The sequence below is a fragment of the Myiozetetes cayanensis genome, unplaced genomic scaffold (assembly GCF_022539395.1).
Source record: "Myiozetetes cayanensis isolate MyiCay16 unplaced genomic scaffold, myiCay2020 scf28, whole genome shotgun sequence".
Taxonomy (NCBI): Eukaryota; Metazoa; Chordata; class Aves; order Passeriformes; family Tyrannidae; genus Myiozetetes; species Myiozetetes cayanensis.
Window position 1 is genome coordinate 3,304,176 of NW_026087499.1, and position 18,744 is coordinate 3,322,919.

Consider the following 18,744-nt stretch of genomic DNA (forward strand, 5'->3'; position numbering starts at 1 on the left):
ACCTGTCGCAGGTGAGCTCGTCCCTCGGGTCCCGGGGCATTTTCGTCACCGTAACCCTGCCCTGCTTTTCCAGCGCTCCGGACGCTGAGCTGCGGTCCCGGTGCTGGGACCGGCGCACCTGGAGTGGGGCTGTGCCAGAACCAGAAGGGCCAAACGCTAATTCGTGCATCTCCCAGCTTGCTTTTAAAGTGAGTCTCCACGTTAAGCCTCTGACCTTTTCAGGAGCTGATGGTGATTCTTGCTCTAATGTTGGGATATACAGAAGGCCAATATGGTTTTCCTGATTCTCAAAGTATCCCCATCACTCTTTCCTTCATGTGTTACCCGTGCATGGCCTTGCAGGAGCCCAAACACCCTGCATTTATCACAGAACCAACTTCCCTGAGCCAGAAGGGACCCAAAAGCATCATCAAAGTCCAGCTCTTCTGGCTGTGCATCTCTTAATTATTTTTCAGTGGGGATGCAACAGTAACAAAGCATCTTTTTCTCATTTTTTTTCTTCTGTATAAGATCTGAACTGGGCTCCTGTCAAACTGGAGGGAATGCACAGTCTCACTGCTGGGTTAAGCTCCTACATGTTTTATGTGGATAAGGCCCAGGAGTCTTTTCCTGAAGTCTGACTGAGCAACTTTGTTCTGGCCGGCGGGGGGGGATTTTTTGAGTACTATTTTTTAATGGGAACTAAGTGGTGATTAGCTGATAGGAAAGCAGCAAGCAAACATTGCTGGGTTTACTGTGCTTTTTCTGGGCAGCGTAGCTCAATATTTTGCAATTGGGAGTGTTGTGAAACTGGCTTTTGGTTGGCTTGGAAGGACATGTGACTGAATCTGCCAGGAAGTTACTTGGCTAATTCACTCCTTCCCTCTGGAAAAAGCCTGACCCACCCAAGCCCTTCCCACTCCACAGTGGGACCTGCTGAGGTCTCGTGCAGCATCTCAGCCTGCCAAGGTGCAGTGGGCAGCGTGTCACGTGTCCCTGGTTCCTGGAACAAAGGTTGCTCAAACAAGTGCAAATATTGCCCCAGTGCCCTGAGAAACGTTGCCCATCTGAATTGGAACCCCCACAGCAGGGAAAGGAAAACCAAGCAGTTAGTTATGCTGCAGGCAAAACCTTAGGAGCCACATTTCTGCCCCTCTGCAGCTGCCAGCAGTGTTTGCTGGATTCCTCAAGTGAGTACAAGGGGCTTAAGGAGTGCAGGGAGGGAGGGAGAGGAGGCAGCACAAGGCTGGGGAGAGCTGATAGGAGTTAAATTTACAGCCCCCAGTGTAGCTTGTTGGAGCTCTCTGGAGGAGAGCAGAGGGTACTGGGCTGTGTCCTGAGGGACTGATGTGCCTGTGGGGATCACTGAGGCTGTTTCCTTGCACAAGGGCAGAGCAGGGTGGGCTGCAGTTGTCAGATGAAGTGATGCTCAGCTGCCCTGTCTCCATGCAGGAAGCAGGGAAGGGAAAGCCAAAGGAATTTCTATGCAAACTGATCTTTGAGAGGGAAGCTGGGGTGCCCAGAAGGCACAGCACTGCTCAAGAGCTGTCCTGCTGTCCTAGGAGGGCTCACTGAGGTGCCCCCTTCCCACTGCCACAGGGCTGTGGTGTTGGGACTGTTCCTCCTGAGGGCTGGACTGGGGGATTGTTCCCAGGAAGGCTCACTGGGGTCAGTTGGAGACCTTCAGCACCCAGCTGAGCTCAGGTGCAAAGTCGAGGAGTCAGGAAGACGCTGTGGGAGCAGGAATTGTGCCACGTGTTTTGCCAGCTCACAAACAGCATGCAGAAGGTTTGGCCCAGCCACTGTGGGTGGGCTGAGAGCTGGGGTGTGCTGGGATGCTGCTGGCTCGGGCATAGTTCATTTTTTTCTCTGTTGTAATCAGGTCTTCCCTCCCATTTACCAGAAAGGGAGCAACGTGCCTTATCTCTCCTGCTCGCCCAGCCACTGATCAGAGACTCTGCCCCACAGCAGTCCCTGCAGGAGGGAGATCTGCACTGGGAGAAGGCACATTTCCAGTTTCCCTTTGCCACTGTGGTCTCCAAAGCTCCTGTGTTACAGGTGAGTCTGCTGGGCAGAGAAACACAAGAGTTACACAGACCAGTTCAAGCTGCAGATAGGGAGAGATGTTCAGATGTTCCTTGTTATTATTTAGTTATCCTTTAGCTAATCCTTTAGCTAATTTAGATCCTTTAGCTGCTTTAGATCCTGTGTTGATGTAGTGATGAAATAGGGGATTTTCTGGGAGCTTCCCCCAGGGAAAAACAGTGAAGAGCTCAGACATCTGTGCTTCTAATGTTTCTTTTCTCTTAAAAGCAGCTTTATTTTGAATAAGTAAGAGTGAGCAAAGGGGCTTTTTGGTCTGGGATTCCAGCTGTGCCTGTCTGCAGGGGTTTGAATGGGCCCTGAGTGGACAAGGTGCTGACCTGCTCTTCAGTGATGGGAGGCTGAAGGAGGCAGAACACAAACCCCCCGTTCTCCCCTGGCCACATACACTGGCTGTCAGGATGCACCATCTAGACTGGCTCATGTCTAAACTCAACTTAAGGACTAAACTTCTTCCCCTGTGTTGTTTTATCAACATGTTCAGCTCCTTAGAACCCAGTTCAGCTCTGTTCACGAGAGTGCTGGTGCACAGGAGTCATTCAACAGTGCCCTGAAGAGGAGCCTGTGCACTGGGACTGCCAGTGGTCATGTTTGCCTCTGGGCTGCTCTCACAATATTGACATGAAGCCATGCCAAGGCAGCACAGCACTATCTGAGCAAAGTCCCAAACAGGAGGCTCTTGAAAGCAGGACTTAATGTGCAGGCACGTGTGTTCAGTGTGCAGGCACGTGTGTTCCTTTGTAGCCAGCTCTGAAATCTGTGTCAAAATGGGCTCCAGTTTCCCAGTCTAAAGGCACTGACAGCCCTGCATTAACTCAGCTGTGGGAACAGTGCACATGCTACCCAAAGACCTCGGCCACACATTGCCTTCCCCTTCTTGCTGTGCATAAGGGGGCTGCAGGCCCTTCCAGAACCCAAATCATGGAGGGGAGGAGAGACTGTTGGGTGGAGGGTGCAGGCAGAAGTCCCTGGCTCTTCAGCCACGGGAAAGCAGGTACCTTGCTTTGTGCTTTGCAGTGTTATAACATGGACTGACACGTTTTCCTTTCTGTCCTTGTCTCCTAGTGTTGCTGGGTCTGCCCCTTCTCTCCCAAGATGCTGGGAAGGGTCCTGTGGACAGTGTTGCTCGTGGGAGCCTTGCAATCCCTGGCTGAGGCATCCCAGGGCCACATCTCCGTGGTCCTGCTGGGAGCCACGGGTGATTTGGCCAAGAAGTATTTGTGGCAGGGTCTGTTCCAGCTCTACATGGACCAGGTGAGCAGTGGCCACAGCTTCACGTTCCATGGGGCCGCGCTGACAGCCCTGGAGCCGGGGCAGAGGCTGATGTTTGACGTGCTGAAGAAGCTGTCCTGTCCCCCGGACGAGGCTCCCAACAGGTGTGCTGTGCTCAAGGACCAGTTCCTGAAGCTGAGCCAGTACCACCAGCTGAGCACTGCCGAAAACTACACTGCCCTGAGCAGGGAGATCGAGGCCCTGCTGCGCCAGGAGGGGCTGAAGGAGGCCGGGAGGATCTTCTACTTCTCGGTGCCACCGTTTGCCTACACGGAGATCGCCCGCCACATCAACAGCAGCTGCAGGCCCCCCCCGGGGGCCTGGCTGAGGGTGGTGCTGGAGAAACCCTTTGGCCACGACCTGCAGTCGGCCCAGCAGTTGGCTGCAGAGCTGGCGGGCTTCTTCAGGGAGGAGGAGATGTACAGGGTGGACCACTACCTTGGCAAACAGGTGAGCGGCTGGCAGGGCACAGCCCCCCGCCAGGCTGGGGGGCTTGGTGGCTGGGAGAGTGCTAGGTGTCAGTTCTGCTCCTAGTGAGGGTGTGTTCCCCTCTCAAAGTCAGGCAGAGCCTCTCAGTGCGATCCAAAGCCACCTGGGATCCTGTACTAGCTCCTCTCCTGTCCTGTGCTCCTGTCCATCCTCTTAGAGAGCAGAGGAGAAGTGCAGACCAAAGCAGGGCTTTCTTCTGCTGGAGTGATGAGGGTCCCTTCTCCAGAGGGAGGCCAGGGTGTCGGGTTGAACTCTGTGTGGGCCTGAAGTAGAGGTGCAGAGTTTATCTGGTCTTGTCACCAAGGTCAGGGCTTTGATTTCGCTGAGTAGCCTCTCACACTTCTCCCATCTCATTACTCACAGGCCTCTCTGCTTAGCCCTGCCTTCTGGAAGCAGTGTTTGATTTGATATGATAAGGAGCTGATGGGATGTGGGTTTTATGGGATGCTTAGGAGAAGGTTTCCTCCTGCCCTGTGCTCCACTCCAGTCTGCTGCAGGGACAGCTCAGGATGTGGAGCTGTGCTGTCCCAGAGGGAATGTGTCCAAGGACATGCCATCCTTGTTTCACAGGAATGTGATGTCACATTTTGAAAGGAGCTTGTTCCAGCTGTGGCACTGTGGGCAGTTTTTACTGCATGTCCAACTGCAAAGAGAGCATCTCCACTAAGAGGGAGGATGTTTGGGTTTTTTTGTTTGGTTTTTTTTGGTGGTGTTGTTTTTGTTTTGGTTTTTTGTTTGTTTTTTGTTTTTGTTTTGTTTTGTTTTGGTTTATGGTTTGGTTTTTTGTTTTGTTTTGTTTTGTTGTTGGGGGTTTTTTGTGTCCCCAGAAGAGCAGATGGCTTCAGTGGTGTAAGCATCTGAACTGATGTATTTCAGCACTTTGGAAGTGCACATTAGTCCCAGGATGGTCTGACTCAGCCCTTTGTCCCTTGACAGATGTAAACTGAGTGCCTCGCAGTTTGTAGTTCAGCCTTTTTTCACAAGAAACCTCAAAATGCTTCAGAAAGACCTTTAATGTCTACTCTGGACAGTCACTGGCAGCCCCACTGAGCATCCCTGCAGGCTCTCTTGATGATTTTCTCTTCTCTGACCCACTCTGCTCTCTGCTGTGCTGCCTGTCTGCTGGCACATCCCAGTGCTGGATGGGGCAGAGATGTTGTGCCAGAGATCTTGTGGGAGTCTGGTGAGTTTTCATGGGATCTTTGCCTTTTTCCCTTCACAGGCTGTAGCCCATATCCTACCTTTTCGAGATCAGAACCGACAGTTTCTGGATCCGATTTGGAACCGGCATCACGTGGAAAGAGTGGAGATTGTCCTGAAGGAGACTGTGGATGCTAAAGGTTGGTGAGGAGAGTGTGCAGAGTGTGCAGGGTGAATGAATGAGAGGGAGAACTGGCAGGTTCATTAGTTATGTGAAAGTGGTCCTTGAGGTAGTGCTGGTACAGAGATCAAAAACGCACGGTATGTTGCTCTCTGGAAACAGAGAGGGACTGTCCTACACTTCCTGTGCTAGAGACTGACTCACTTCCAGGTAGTGTTGCTGCTTCCAAGAAAAGACTCCAATTGCAGTTCATGTGGAAACAGGGGCAGAATCCCCCACCTTTTTATGCTGCAGCGCTCTGGGGACATTGTACCCAGCTTCCCATCCCGATTCTTGGTAAATGGCACTGGATTTGCAATTGATGCAATCTAAGGCCACTTTAGTTCAGTGCAGCAATACTCTGGTGGTTGTAACAACAATAACCCTTTTGTATTCCTGTCCTGTTAGCTACCAGGCTCACCCTGAGTGTACCTTTGTGCTGTTCCTTGGAAGGTGCTCTTGCATCTCTTGCCTGGATGTTGCTCATCTCGGTTAATCGGTGTCAGTCCAGGTGCCCAGGTCACTCTGTGTTTTATCTGCCTGTTTCTTTCCCTTCCTCTCTGTAGTAAGAAAGAGCATTGCAGAGGGACAAAGAATCCAAGGCCAGAGCTGCTAGCATGGGTCTCCTGCTGAAGGGCACGGCTGCATTCCCTCCCTGCAGTGCTGCAGCAGCCGCTCTGCAGTGCTCAGCACAAAGCTCCCCGGGCTGGACTGCCACCCGCAGCACTTTGGGCACGTCAGGTGCCCTCAGTTCTGCAACATCAGGGCTGCTTCTCCACTCACTTTACCTGCTCCCTCCCTGCCTCATTCCTCACTCTCTCAGCCACCACAAACCAGTTTTTTAAAACAGTTCTATCAAACCTGGAGCCATCTCTGGTTTGGCAGCCCAGCCCTCAGCCGGGCCTGCTCCTGGGAGAGGGACGCACTGCAGACAAATAAAGGGGCAAGTGTTGTCTCTGCACTGCCCCAGCTACACCCGCTGCCCTCTCTGCTCTGAACAACTTTGTAATTTTTCATTTGACGTCTTTTTTCCCCTGTTCAGCTTCAGCTGGCAGCCTGGCTGCCAGCAAGCCTGCAGCATTGATTCCACTAATGAATGTGCCTTTGGATTAGAGCAGAGGAGATAAATGTATCAATCAATAGGGGAAGCCTGTGGGTGATGCAGTCTGCAGCCTGCTGCTGCTGCTGGCTTGCTTACACAAAGGCATCTACTTGAGTCTCTTCATAAGTGCAGTGTCCTTCTCTCCCTGCTCCCACCTGCATGAGAAGCCAGGCAGGGAAAGGGGAGTCTGGATTTTGTGCATGAAATTTTGTCTCCCAAGGGCATGGCTCAGCCAGAGCCTTCTGAGGACAGGAAAACCCGGGGAAAAGGGGCAGTGGAGAGCAGTGCTCATTGCCAGGGCGTGGCTGCAGCTGCTCTGGGGAGCTGGTGTGTAGCCTTAGAGCTGTTGGCATCCCTGCTCTCACCCCACCTTCCAGCCACTCTGGCAAAGCCTTTGTGTGTGGAACTGTCTGTTGTGTGGAGTGTCAGACCCAGAGCTGTGGCTGCAGAGCTACCTTCTGCTCTGTGCACTTGGGACTGTCAGGCAGAGCGTGACTTCTCCTGGGTTTAGGCTCTGTAAACACCCAAAAAGAGGAGTGTGTTTGATGTGTTTGGCTCTGGGGAGGACAAGCAGTCCCATGGGAACCTTTTATCTTTATTTAGTGTAGAATTGTAGAATGATTTGGGTTGAGAGGAACCTCTGAAGACCATCTAGTCCAGCCCCCTTGCCACAAGCAGGGACATCTTTCACTTAGAACAGGTTGCTCAAAGCTTAAACACGTTCAATGATGGGACATCCACAACTTCTCTGAGCCTGATGGCTTCAAGTTAATTTCTGGGCTGGGAGAAGAGGTGCAAACCAGCCAGGGCTTGTTCTCTTTGTTCTTGGTACACACATTGCACGTGCAGAGGACAAAGCTGCAAGAAACCCACACCAATTTAAAAACATCTTCCCTCCTCCCTGTCCTCAGGTCGCACCAGCTTCTACGAGCAGTACGGGGTCATCCGGGACGTGCTGCAGAACCACCTCACAGAGGCCCTGATGTTCCTCATCATGGAGCTCCCAGCCAACGTGAGCAGGGCAGAAGAGGTTCTGCAGCACAAGCTGCAGAGCTTCCAGTCCCTGTGGGGCCTGGGGAAGAACAGTGCCGTGCTGGGCCAGTACCAGGCGTATGCCAGCCAGGTCCAGGAGGAGCTGCAGCAGGCACAGGACTACGTCAGCACAACGCCAACCTTTGCAGGTGAGAGTTTGGGCTGGGCCCTGGAGAGGGGAGTAGTCTGGAGCTGAGGAGAGCAGGAGATGTGAGTCCTTGTGTGGTGATACCAGCTCTCCATGACTCTGGACCTCACTGCTGACACAGGGATGTCTCCAGGCATCCACCAGCATGACTGGGAGCTGGAACAAGACAATGCTGTTGTTGTGTCAGTTAGCTGGTGATCCAGTGAATGGGAAGCATAAGAGCTAAGTCCCATTTTTCTAAGATTTCTGCATTATTTTTAAGAGTGACCTGAAAACTCCTTTGCCTTTTCATGAAGTCAAATTACTCTCTGCAGCTGAGGGGTGAAGCTCTGCAGTCCTCTGTGATGAGTGAACCACGAGGCCACCTCTACCCATGCTGTGTCTTCTGAACATTAAAAATACTGTCTGAATGATGTTCATGTTCAGAAAACTGGTTTCCTACAAGATTAAAGGAGGCTAAACAAGTGGGATACCTGGGAGGAAGCACAGCAGGGTAACTGGAGAGCAGTTAGGCAATGAAGTCAGGAAAGGGTTGAATGTGGAGCAAGAGACACGGTGGTGGCCAAGATTTCTGGGACCTGAGGAAGCAGAATAGTGGGTGGGTGATAGAGATCCCCCCAAAACTGTTTGCTGTTCAGGTTTGATTGGTAGCTGAGCTCCCTGTCATTTCAGGTGTGCTGATCCACAGTGACAGCCTGCGGTGGGAAGGGGTCCCGTTCCTCCTCACCTCTGGGAAGGCTCTGGATGAACGGGTAGGTTATGCCCGTGTACTCTTCAAGAACAGGGCCTACTGCACTCAGAGTGAGACTCTGAGGGATGCAGGGCACAGCCAGTGTAAAGCCAAGCAGATCATCTTCTACTTCGGGCACGGGGCCCTCAACACCCCTGCGGTGCTTGTGAGCAGGAACCTTTTCCGGCCCGTCATGCCCAAAGACAGCTGGAAAGAAGCTGTGGCTCAGTCAGACCTGCACGTTTTTGGACAACCACTGTCTGATTACTACGTGTACAGCCCCGTGAAGGAGAGAGATGCGTATTCTGTCCTCATCTCCAACATCTACCACGGCAGGAAGGATTTCTTCATCACCACGGAGAACCTGCTGGCCTCCTGGGGCTTCTGGACACCGCTGCTGGACAGCTTCTCCCGCCAGCCCCTGCGCCTCTACCCGGGGGGCGTGGAGAACCAGCACCTCCTCGACTTTGAGATGGTGAGTGGGGGACTGGCGTTCGCCCTGGCAGAGCCAGAGGAGCTGCTGAACCCCCCCAGGCAGATGCCGAGTGATTACAAGGCAATCCAGTCCAAGTACCGGCAAAGCCCCCTGGTCTCGGCGTGGTCCGAGGACCTGATTTCCCGGCTGGCATCCGACATGGAGGAGGCGGCGGTCAGGAGCGTGGCACGCTCTGGGCAGTTCCACCTGGCCCTCTCGGGGGGCTCAAGCCCAGTGGTCCTGTTCCAGCGGCTGGCGAGGCACCACTACGCCTTCCCCTGGAAGCACACCCACATCTGGCTGGTGGATGAGCGCTGCGTGCCCCTCACCGACAGCGAGTCCAACTTCTTCGGCCTGCACAGCCACCTCCTGCAGAGCGTCAGGGTGCCCTACTTCAACATCCACCCCATGCCCGTGCACCTGAACCGGCGGCTCTGCGTGGAGGAGGACAGGGGCACGGAGCTGTACGCCGAGGACATCGTGGCCCTGGTGGCCAACGCCAGCTTCGACCTGGTGCTGCTGGGGTGGGCACCGACGGCCACACGGCCTCGCTCTTCCCCCACTCGGAGAGCGGCCTGGAAGGGGCTCCCGCTGTGGTGCTGACTGAGAGCCCTGTCAAACCTCACCAGAGGATGAGCCTTAGCCTACCCCTCATCAACAAGGCCAGGCAGGTGTTTGTCCTGGTTTTGGGGAAGGGGAAGCACGACATCACCACCCTGCTGAGCAGGGTGGGCCACGAGCCGAGGAAGTGGCCGATCTCGGGCGTCAGCCCCAGCTCTGGCCAGCTGGTCTGGTACGTGGATTATGACGCTCTGCTTGGGTGATGCCTTCACGGTGTCCCTCCTCCCTTGTCTGCGTGGCCTTTACAGCCTGGATTTTCCTACGCAATGTCCATGTTTTTCTGTTGCCAGCGGCAGCTTCGTCTCTCACAGGCTCCTCAGAGCTTCTGGGAAATCCGTGGCCTGCAGCGCCTCTGACATTTGAGCCTGAAGGGAGCTGGGCTCCCTGTTCAGAGCTCAGCAGAGGCCAGTGCAGCATTTTTGGCTCTGCCAGGGATTCTGACTGTGACTTTGGACAAATTACCTCACCCTGAAGTGCCTCAGTTTTCCTGTCAGGCCTTTTTGCTTATTGGTGTTTAACTACCTCGCAGGCACTACGAGAGACTTGTTAAATTAACTACCTGCCAATTTTTTAAAAATTTCATGGAATTCTCAGGCTAAGAGACAATAATAACATGTTCATCCTGTGCCCTGCTCAGTCTGGCTGGGCCAGAGTCCTTGTCTCAGTGAAATGAGGGTTGTGTGCACATGGACCTGTGCAGCCCATCCTGGTGTCAGCCAGTCAGACTGTGCTCTCCTGGGAGCACAATTGGCTTTTGTGCTGTGTGACCCCTAAATTCTGACACTGATTTGTGAGCTCACTGCAGTCCTGAGCCTTTGCAACCTGCCCAGCAGCAGAGGCTGAGTTGAGAAGCAGTAATTTGCTGCTTTCATTAAGTGGATGGCTGATACACGGGGGAGGGGGAAGGAAGACAAACTGCTTTCCAGGCTGTTAAAATAATGGGGACAGGGTGAGGAATATGGCAGCTCACAGAGCTGTTGTTTGCCAGCAGTGCAATAATTACTGAGGGAAAAGCTTGGTGTTCAGAGGAATTGCTGGGTTTAACTAGCAGAAAAATGTTTTCTTTAGCTGTCTTTGCCTCGTTCTCTGAAATGAACTTTTCTCCGTCCCCAGACTCGAAGCTTGAAGCGTCATTCAGTGGCTCCTAAAATTTCTGTGGGAGGCAGCTTTACAAACTCCCAACATATCCATCATTACAGCACACACTGAGGTGGATCCACTGTTTGCAGATGGTGGTGGTGGTGCTGGTGTTTGAGCTCGTGGACGGTGACTTACAAGGGAGGGAATTCTCTCTGTACACATCCCTCAGGCACACGGAACCAGCAGAGTGCACCTCTGACAGCACTGCATGAAGTGGCTGCAGAAATGTGGAGTTCTGCTCCCAGGGAGGGTTGGAGACATCCAGTCCTACCCAGAGACCCCACTCTGCCCCTCCTGACCTTCTCATTTTCACCTTCCCAGAATGCTGCCACTCACAAGGGGTGTCCTGTGCTTCCGTGGTATCCCCAAATGCTCCCTGATCTTTTCCAGCGGGTTATTTACCTTTGGATTAGTGCCTTCACTGGTTTGACAGCTGGGATGGCTGGTTATCCCTCTTTTGTGGGTGTCTCTGCCTGTGTCCTGGTTACAGGCAGGATTAACCACCAGCACAAACACCAGAGGGTGAAAATAAACCCCAGGGGAGCAGAGAACAGGGAGCAGGAGGAAGGTGAGCTCTGCAGGACTTGCTTTTCCAGTGGAGTCTGGAATAAGAGCTTATGTCCAGGAGTTCATTGGAATAACCCTCTTTGTAGAGGAGTGGTAGCAAACAGTGGTTCCAAAATATGCCACAGTGGCTGGAACAGCTGTGCAGAGGAACAGGGTTTGGGTCTGGCACATCCACGAGTTCCAACATCATTTTTTTTAATTTTTAAACAAAAAGATCCATTAACTTCATTCCAGGTCTTTTGTGTTTGGTATAAAGGAACAAGTTTTAATGAAAGATTGACCTATATAAGAGTAACTATATTGTTATGAATAACAGAATTTATGGCTGTGTTGCAGGTGACTGTGGCATTGGTGTTTTCCTATTTTTGCACACTTTCTTTTTAATATCTGGCAGGCACCTTTTGAAATAAATGCTGAGAGGTTTATTTGCACTTCTGAGTAAGCACATTTTTTTTTCCCAGGGAGCCTCTCTTCTTTCCAGCTGAAAATAGGGTTTATTTGTGAAGTCTCTATCTAGTGGGTCATCCCAAAATTAATCCCAGATTTTATTAAAATCCACTGAAAGCTTCCACATGTTCCCCTCAGTGAACATAGCTGTCTGGGTTTGTTGGGTGGTGGGGTTAGAACTACATTTTCTTTTTACACAGATAATTCCTTTTAAACTCTTTAATAATTAGCGTTTGCCAAATGAAAAAAAACAAACAAACAAGTATTTTTGAATATACAACATTTATGACTGGAAAGAAAGAGACTGTGGATGGGGAGAAGGGTTAAATGAGCAACAAATCTGATGAAAAGGAATGGTAGAAATCCACTGGGCTCTAGGCCAAGGAAGCAGTGCTATTTTTATTTTGTGAAAGCTATTAATAGGAGGTGTGCACCTTCTTGAGAGCTTGTATTAACCTTTCTTTGCAAAAGCAGCTCCGTGGAGTAATTTCTTACAGTCTGTTTCTCCTCTACGTGATTATTGATACCAATTTTATTAATTTTTTACATGTCAAGCGCATTCCTAGAATTCAATGGTATGATTATTTATATATTTTACAGAAAACTAACACTGGAAATAATTCATTTTTCACTTCAACTTTTTTTATAAATCAAGTTGTAAAATCTTTTCTTTTTCCCCAATGAGCAAAGTTTTGTGATTCCTTTCTTGTTGTTTAATGAATAAAAGAGAATTATATTTATAAAAAAAATAAATAGTTTTTAACGAGAAGTGTCTTTTAATTTCTTCCAGAAGATGGGTGGTCGTTCTGGGTTTTTTCCTGTCCTCTTGGTGAGTGAAGGTTTAGGGTTTAGCTGTACAAAGTGAACAGTGCAGCTGGTATTGAATGTTCACTCTGACTCCGGGGTTTTTTTGGTGTCTCACCCAAACAAGGCCAGGACTTTGCGAAACAGAGGAACAGCCAAAGCCCTTTTAAGGTGAGAGGATGGGATCACCCGATGCTGTGCAGGGTCCTGAAATGGCCAGGCCTGGGGAAAGTCTCCCCTGCTGCACATTCACTGCCAGTGTTGCATTTCCATGGATACCGTCACCACAGGACGGAGCTGCTGAACGACACGGAGTTTACCGAGCTGCCTTTGGAACTCAGCTCTGGGAAGATCAGCTCAAGTTCAAGCACAAGCTGTGCCCTGGCTCTGGCTGGGAGGGCACTGTGGACAATCCTAGAGCAGAGTCCTGGCCTCCAGCACAGCTGATGCCCAAATGCTCCTGTCCAGACCCAGCCACCTCCTCACTGCGAGGAAATTCTCACCTGACACCTCCATTCTGCAGGAGGAACGGGCACACTGTGCCTGGGAAAGGGGAGAGGAGGAGGAGCACAGCAGATTCATCCCAGTGCCCCAGGGGAAGGCTTCGTTTTCCTGGCAAGAGGAGGATGGGAGGATTTAAATCAGATGGCTTCCTGCTGCAGTCTTGCTGATTCACAACTGCTCCTTCCCCTGCACGCAGCTGGAAGGGCACTGTCACTCACACACTTGGGGGTTTTGGGGGGATTCCAGCAGGGCATTGCTGTAGTACCACAGATGTGGATCTTTTCCGTGTCCCAATCCTCTCCAGTGCTCCCTTGGGCGTCCAGGGACATCACTATGACATGTTCATGGTACTTGCTGATGCTGTTGGTAATGCTGAATTATCTGAGATACCTATTCATTTGAAGATGGCTCTGCAAGTGAGGACATTTAACAGTTAAATGCAACATTTAACATAGGGCTGGGGCAGTATTTTCCTCTCTAGATTTTTCCTATTAACATCAGAAGTGTTTTAATTCTGGTTTAGAGAGAGTTTTGTTCCAGTTTACGTTGCACATCGCTGAAGAGAGATACTCCAGCTAGAACAGGGTCAGTGAATCCTCCCCAAACACAGGGAGCAGAGGCAGTGGTGAGAAAAGCAGCAAAATCTTTTGGTGCTTGGCCACAGCTCAGGGCAATCCTTAGTAGGATCTGTGCTCCAGATTCATTGCCTGCCTTAGCAGGGATGTGGTTTCTTGCCTTCCTCTCCCGAGACAAGGTGATGAAAATGTGGCCGTGTCCTAAAAACGGGCAGGAAAGGAGACGGAGGGGAGAGAGTGAGGAAGAGTTTCAGGAGCCTGGGAGATCCTGAGCCAGGCTGCCTTGTGAGATGCCTGTGGGTTGTGTGGATGGATCCGGCTCATTCCAGCTGCTCCCCCTGCAGAGAGCTGGCATGAGGTCGTGTAGCAATGCAGCACCGGGTTCCCCTGCAAGCACCACTGCAGTCCGTGCCAGGCCGGTGCCCTCGGGCTGCTCCCTGCGGCGGGACGTGCTGGCTCCCCTTCCCTCCGGCGGATCGCTCCGTGGAGAGGAATTTCCCGCAGAAACTATGTCCTGGTGGCGCTCCGAGCAGACATCGCCTCATTTTTTCCTTACACAAGGCTCCCTTTCCGTAGGCATCTCCTTATCCCCAGAACAATCCGGGTTCTGTGTGACCGATGTCGGGCTCTGCGGCTGTGGCTGAAATGAGACCTGTGCATGGACACAGACTGGTTGGGCAGGATCCTTTCTGCAGATCCCAGGAGGTTTTTAACAGGATTCTGGCATTTTTTTTTTTCAGGCTTTGCTTTTCTTTAGGTGGGTAAGAAGGGGAGCTGGCACAGTGTTCCGTGTGCTTGGAGAGAGGAAGACAGAGAGACTATGAGATGGGATGGGGGGGAATGGAACAGGAGGTCAAATCTCTGCCTCATCCAAGTCTGGAGCTGCAGCCAGGACCAAGTTTAGGCTATTTACCCACACGAAGAGGGGAAACCTGGGGTCAGGTGTCGGGGAGAAGGGCAGCTTGCATTCAGGGAGAGGGAGGAAATGGGAGAAAGAGACCAAATATTCTGTGTCTGTCTAAGGTGTGCATATCCCATTTGGGAATGTGCTTGTGGGATAGACCTGACTGATGTTAAACAGCTTAATTTGGGAAAAACAAAAGGTCTGCAGCAAAAGGGAGGGGAAAGCCAAGGGTGACTGGGATTCAGCTGACTGTCTGGATCCTGCAGCATCCCACAGCTTTCCAGGGAGGCAGTTTGGTAATGGCACAGCACCACGCTGTGTGCCCCGAGGTAGCATTGCTTAGGGGTGGGAGGAGTCAGGACACCTTCGTGGTGTTCCCAGCACCATGGGAATTGCTGGATCGTGCTTAGAGCGGAGCCGAAGGGGCAGGATTCTGCCACTGACTCACTGTGGGTGAGTCACCTTCTTGCCTGGGTTCCCCTCTCCTCTCACACGCAGCAACAGCAAATCCGCTACCTCGTGGGGATGTGAAAGGTTTGGAAGAGGCTGGAGGAAGGCTGCTGGAGAGCTTTATCCTACATCACCCCTGCGGTGTGTATCGAGTCATGTTCATCAAACAATATCCGCCAAAGCACTTGCTGGGAACAGCAGCAGTCGAAATCTTTCCTGCTCTTACTGCTGTTATCTGCTGGAAGCAGGGGCTGCCTGGCACCTCCTCTCCCAACAGCTGTGTTTGACACGACCAAACTGTCTGACAAAGCAGCCACCCCCACGCTGCAGTGCGTGACTCGCAGGGGGACATCGCTGCGGATGATTTTCCTCTCTGGAAGCTCTTTAGGTGTCTGTCAGTAAAGAGGTGCTCTGGAGACAGGTCTGCCAGCAGCAGAGGGTGCTGCTTCCTCATGCTGCAGGAGCTGCAGGGAACAGCTTTTCCCAGCCCTGTCCTGCAAAAGGAGCGTTTTCCAGAGGCACAGACCAGCACAGCTGGGCCTCTGACACCGACTCCTCTGCTTGGCCCTTGAGCCGCACAGAGTGCGGGGCTGAGCACGGATCTCCCGGGGCACAGCGAGCTCTCTGGCCAGCCTGCTCTCCCAGGAGCTCCTCCACAGCTGTTCTTCCTGTATTATCCTGGTTGCTATCATTTTCAGTTCATGGCTATCCATCGAAAAGGCAAGGAATTGATTTTTCTGCTTGCCCACTCCCAGTGGCTTCTCATGCACAGGCTGTGACCATGTCCTTAGCTCCCCACACACAGTGCAGTTGACACAAGGAGTGTTGGGATGTGGCCTTTTTCCTGCACTTGCAGGACTTGTGTCAGCAGAAAAGCCACTGTGGTTTTCAGGGGGTGTTACCTCTCATGAAGAGGGGTAGCCATGTCTGTACTGCACGTACCTCAGAGGTAACTGGTGTTGTAAGGGTTGCTCCAAAAAGAACTGGAAGTGGAGTATCTATTACATATGAGTGCTCCAGGCATCTATTTCCCATTCTTTAGGGCATTTTCCCATTCAGCACCCTGTGCTGAAGTGGAAAGGCAAAGGAGCAGTGACAGGAGACATCACAGCAAGCCTCTGCTTTCCAGGTGAATGGGAAGCAGAATATCTGGGTTCCATTTTTGTTTTGGTTTGTGTTTGTTTGGGGTTTTGTTTGGTTGGTTTTGGAAAAACAGTTCAATTTCATTCAACAGCCTCATTTGCTTGTGTTGCACCATGCAAAGTGCTGTGTTGACATCTCAATTCACAAGAAGAGACTAAAAGGAAGATGACTACTTTTTCTTTTTCCTGCAAAGTGTCCCTGGGGTTTGCCTCTTTTCCCTCCTCTGTCCCACCCTCTTTTAGTCCCTTTTCCACCACATTTAGCCATCTTCCAGCTGAGGAGGGTTTGTTGATTGTCCTCTAAGCAGGCTTGGCAGGATTTCTACCTCGTGAGGCTGCTGTTTTCACAGCCTGTCTCTGTGTTCTGCAGCACACTGGGTTACTTTGGCTTTGTAGCTGCACATCACAGACGCTCATTGTTCACTATCTGTTGCATTGTCTCCCTTAATTCCCACAGGCAGAGCCTGCATGCAGCACGTACATGTTTCCGGGCAGAGTGTTTGCTCTCTCTCTCTCTCTCCCCTCCTCTCCCCAGGGCACAGAAAGCTGTGTGCTTTCTGCCTGCCTGTCTTTAGACACCCCCTCCAAACGCAAAGCAATAGGATCCCCTTTACTGCCTCAGCCTACCCGACTCCTGCTGCAAGGTCAGCGTCAGTCAGGCATAAAGCACATCTACAAAGTCTGTACCAGCCTGAGAGTCTGTGCTGGGAGCCCCAAGGATTTAGATGCTTAACTTCAGGCAGTCAAAAGGGACCCATTTTCCAGAATGTGGATGCTCATCCACTTCCAGACCCCAGAGCTAATCTGCAGTGCTGAATGCTGACCACAAGAAAGCAGGCATGCCAAGTCATTCCTCCTCCCACCTTCCTTTTAATAATCTTAGCATAAATTCACAAGGATGGGAGCTGGAAAAGTCTCTGCTAATCCAGGCTCCATCCCCAGTTAGCACTCCAAAAAGGCTTAGAGGGATTCCATTGCAGGCCATAAACACTGGCCCATGTCAGTCACCCCCCTCTGCCACTGTTTGTGCTGTTGTTTGAGATACAGACAGCATTCAAAGCAAGTGATTGAAGATTAGCAAATCCCGCTTCTTAAGGAAGCAAGAAAGTCAAATATTAGGGAAATAAAAGGAGACAAGATTCCGTAGGAGCTGTGATCTCATCTGGCGAGAAGCCACCACAAAGCTGAAAAGTTCTGCTTCAGCACTTGTCACGTCTGGTTTCCTCCAGCCTCCCTGCTGCTCTTACATCTCCTCCACCCCACTTCTCCCTCTTGCTGTAAGGAACAGGAATCTCTGTTTGAGCAGGAAACCCTTGCTCACCTGGAACCAGCACACAGGAAAGTGCAAGGCTGTGAGCAGCCCTCAAAGAAACACCCATCTGTTAATGGCAACGTGCTGCAAGGTGCCCAGGGATCGGGAACGGGTCCCAGTGCCCAGCAGGGCAGGGAGGCTGGTAACAGGAGTCAGCACAGCAGCTGAATTCACAGGCAGACTCCCACCTGCTGAGCCTCCTGTACAATTCTCAGACATCATTCACAACTTTCTTGGACTCAGCAGTGACACATCTCTGCTGCTGCAGAAGGTGCTCGTGCTGTGCTGAGCCTGTGGCTTCCCAGGCCAAGGAGAACCTGCTTTTGAGCCTCCACGAGTGAGATCTTGGGCTTCCCTCAGCATCCTGGCTCTGGCCACTGTCACTCCACTGAGTCAGAGCAGATGGGCAGGCAAAGGTCTCAGGGTGAGAGAAAATTTCCCCATCTGTGTCTCTAGATATCAAGAGCTACTGTTAGTCACCTAATTAACCACTGCCTCCCCTCTGCCTTTCCACCCTATGAATCCACTCCAGCCCTTCCCCACTCCCACCAGTCGGGTCTCACATTACAGCAGTCACCCACCTTGACAGTCATGAAACAAAGCACTTAAAGCAGGTGCACTTCAGTGAGTGTGGTAGATTGATTTACTGTAAAGGAGAATCCGGTCCACAGAGCAGCAGTTCTGAGCAGTGCAGAAGTTTCCCTGGACACCACCTCAGTTTGTCTGGCTCTCCAGCTCATGGATGCCTGGAACATTCCTCTAACAGGTTTGTTATTGGCAGAAAAGACTGGAGTGGGTCTTTTGAGCAGTGCAGATCAACTGGGAGAACTCCCTACTCTCCACAGAGTGGGGTCACACAACAAGCTGCAAGTGTGCTGACAGAAAACACTGGAGCTGCTCTGCAGAGCCAGGATCCTCCCTCAGCTGCCTCAGGGCAGTGTTTACAGGGTCTCTGGGTGAGCGTGGGCCCCCAAGGTTTGGCTAAGAGCTGTCCAAGAACTGAACAGTATTTTGCAGGAAAAACTCAAAGGGGGAGATCTTTCATTACCAAAGAACTGCTGAAATTAGTGAGGACTTAAATAGGGGCGGGTCCAGCTCAAAGCAAGGTAGTTTTGAAAAAGCTACCCAGAATATGTACCTATTTAACATAAACCCACCTATTTCTGTCTTCCAGGGCGTGAAAGAACATATTTGTGCTGTATCTACAATCTCCCTGGTGTTTCTAGTCAGCTGGAGCAATAAATTTAATCTGATGTGAATGTGTTTTTTTAATGAACCACAATGGCTGGCATAGAGCAACTAATCCCCAGGGACACCAAAATATGCTCCACAAATTCGTGCCTCGGTCCTGCAGAGACACAGATGCCCATATGGACAACTTCCTATGCATGCACTGTCCCGTGGAGTTCAGCAGAATTTTTCCCCCTGCATTGGCTGAAGTCCTCTCCAGGGATTTTCTTGGTCTGGAAGGCGTGAGGAAAAGGGGAGTATTCAGCTATCCCACCTTGGCCCTCACATTTCTTCTGACTTCTTCTGAGAGCTCGGTGGGTTCAGCACTGGACCCTGCCCCGCTGTATGTCACTGAACG

The 18,744-nt window shown here is 51.5% G+C and overlaps 1 protein-coding gene across 1 annotated transcript; it reads left to right on the forward strand.

The window, feature by feature from the left end:
* Positions 1-44: 44 nt before the first annotated feature.
* Positions 45-11,727, forward strand: H6PD (hexose-6-phosphate dehydrogenase/glucose 1-dehydrogenase). Its single transcript, XM_050322535.1, is given in 7 exon segments — positions 45-188; positions 1,862-2,037; positions 3,148-3,804; positions 5,066-5,183; positions 7,217-7,486; positions 8,158-9,213; positions 9,216-11,727. Coding segments are annotated over 5 exon segments (2,370 nt in total). The 5' UTR covers positions 45-188; positions 1,862-2,037; positions 3,148-3,177; the 3' UTR covers positions 9,515-11,727.
* The last annotated feature ends 7,017 nt before the right edge of the window (positions 11,728-18,744 follow it).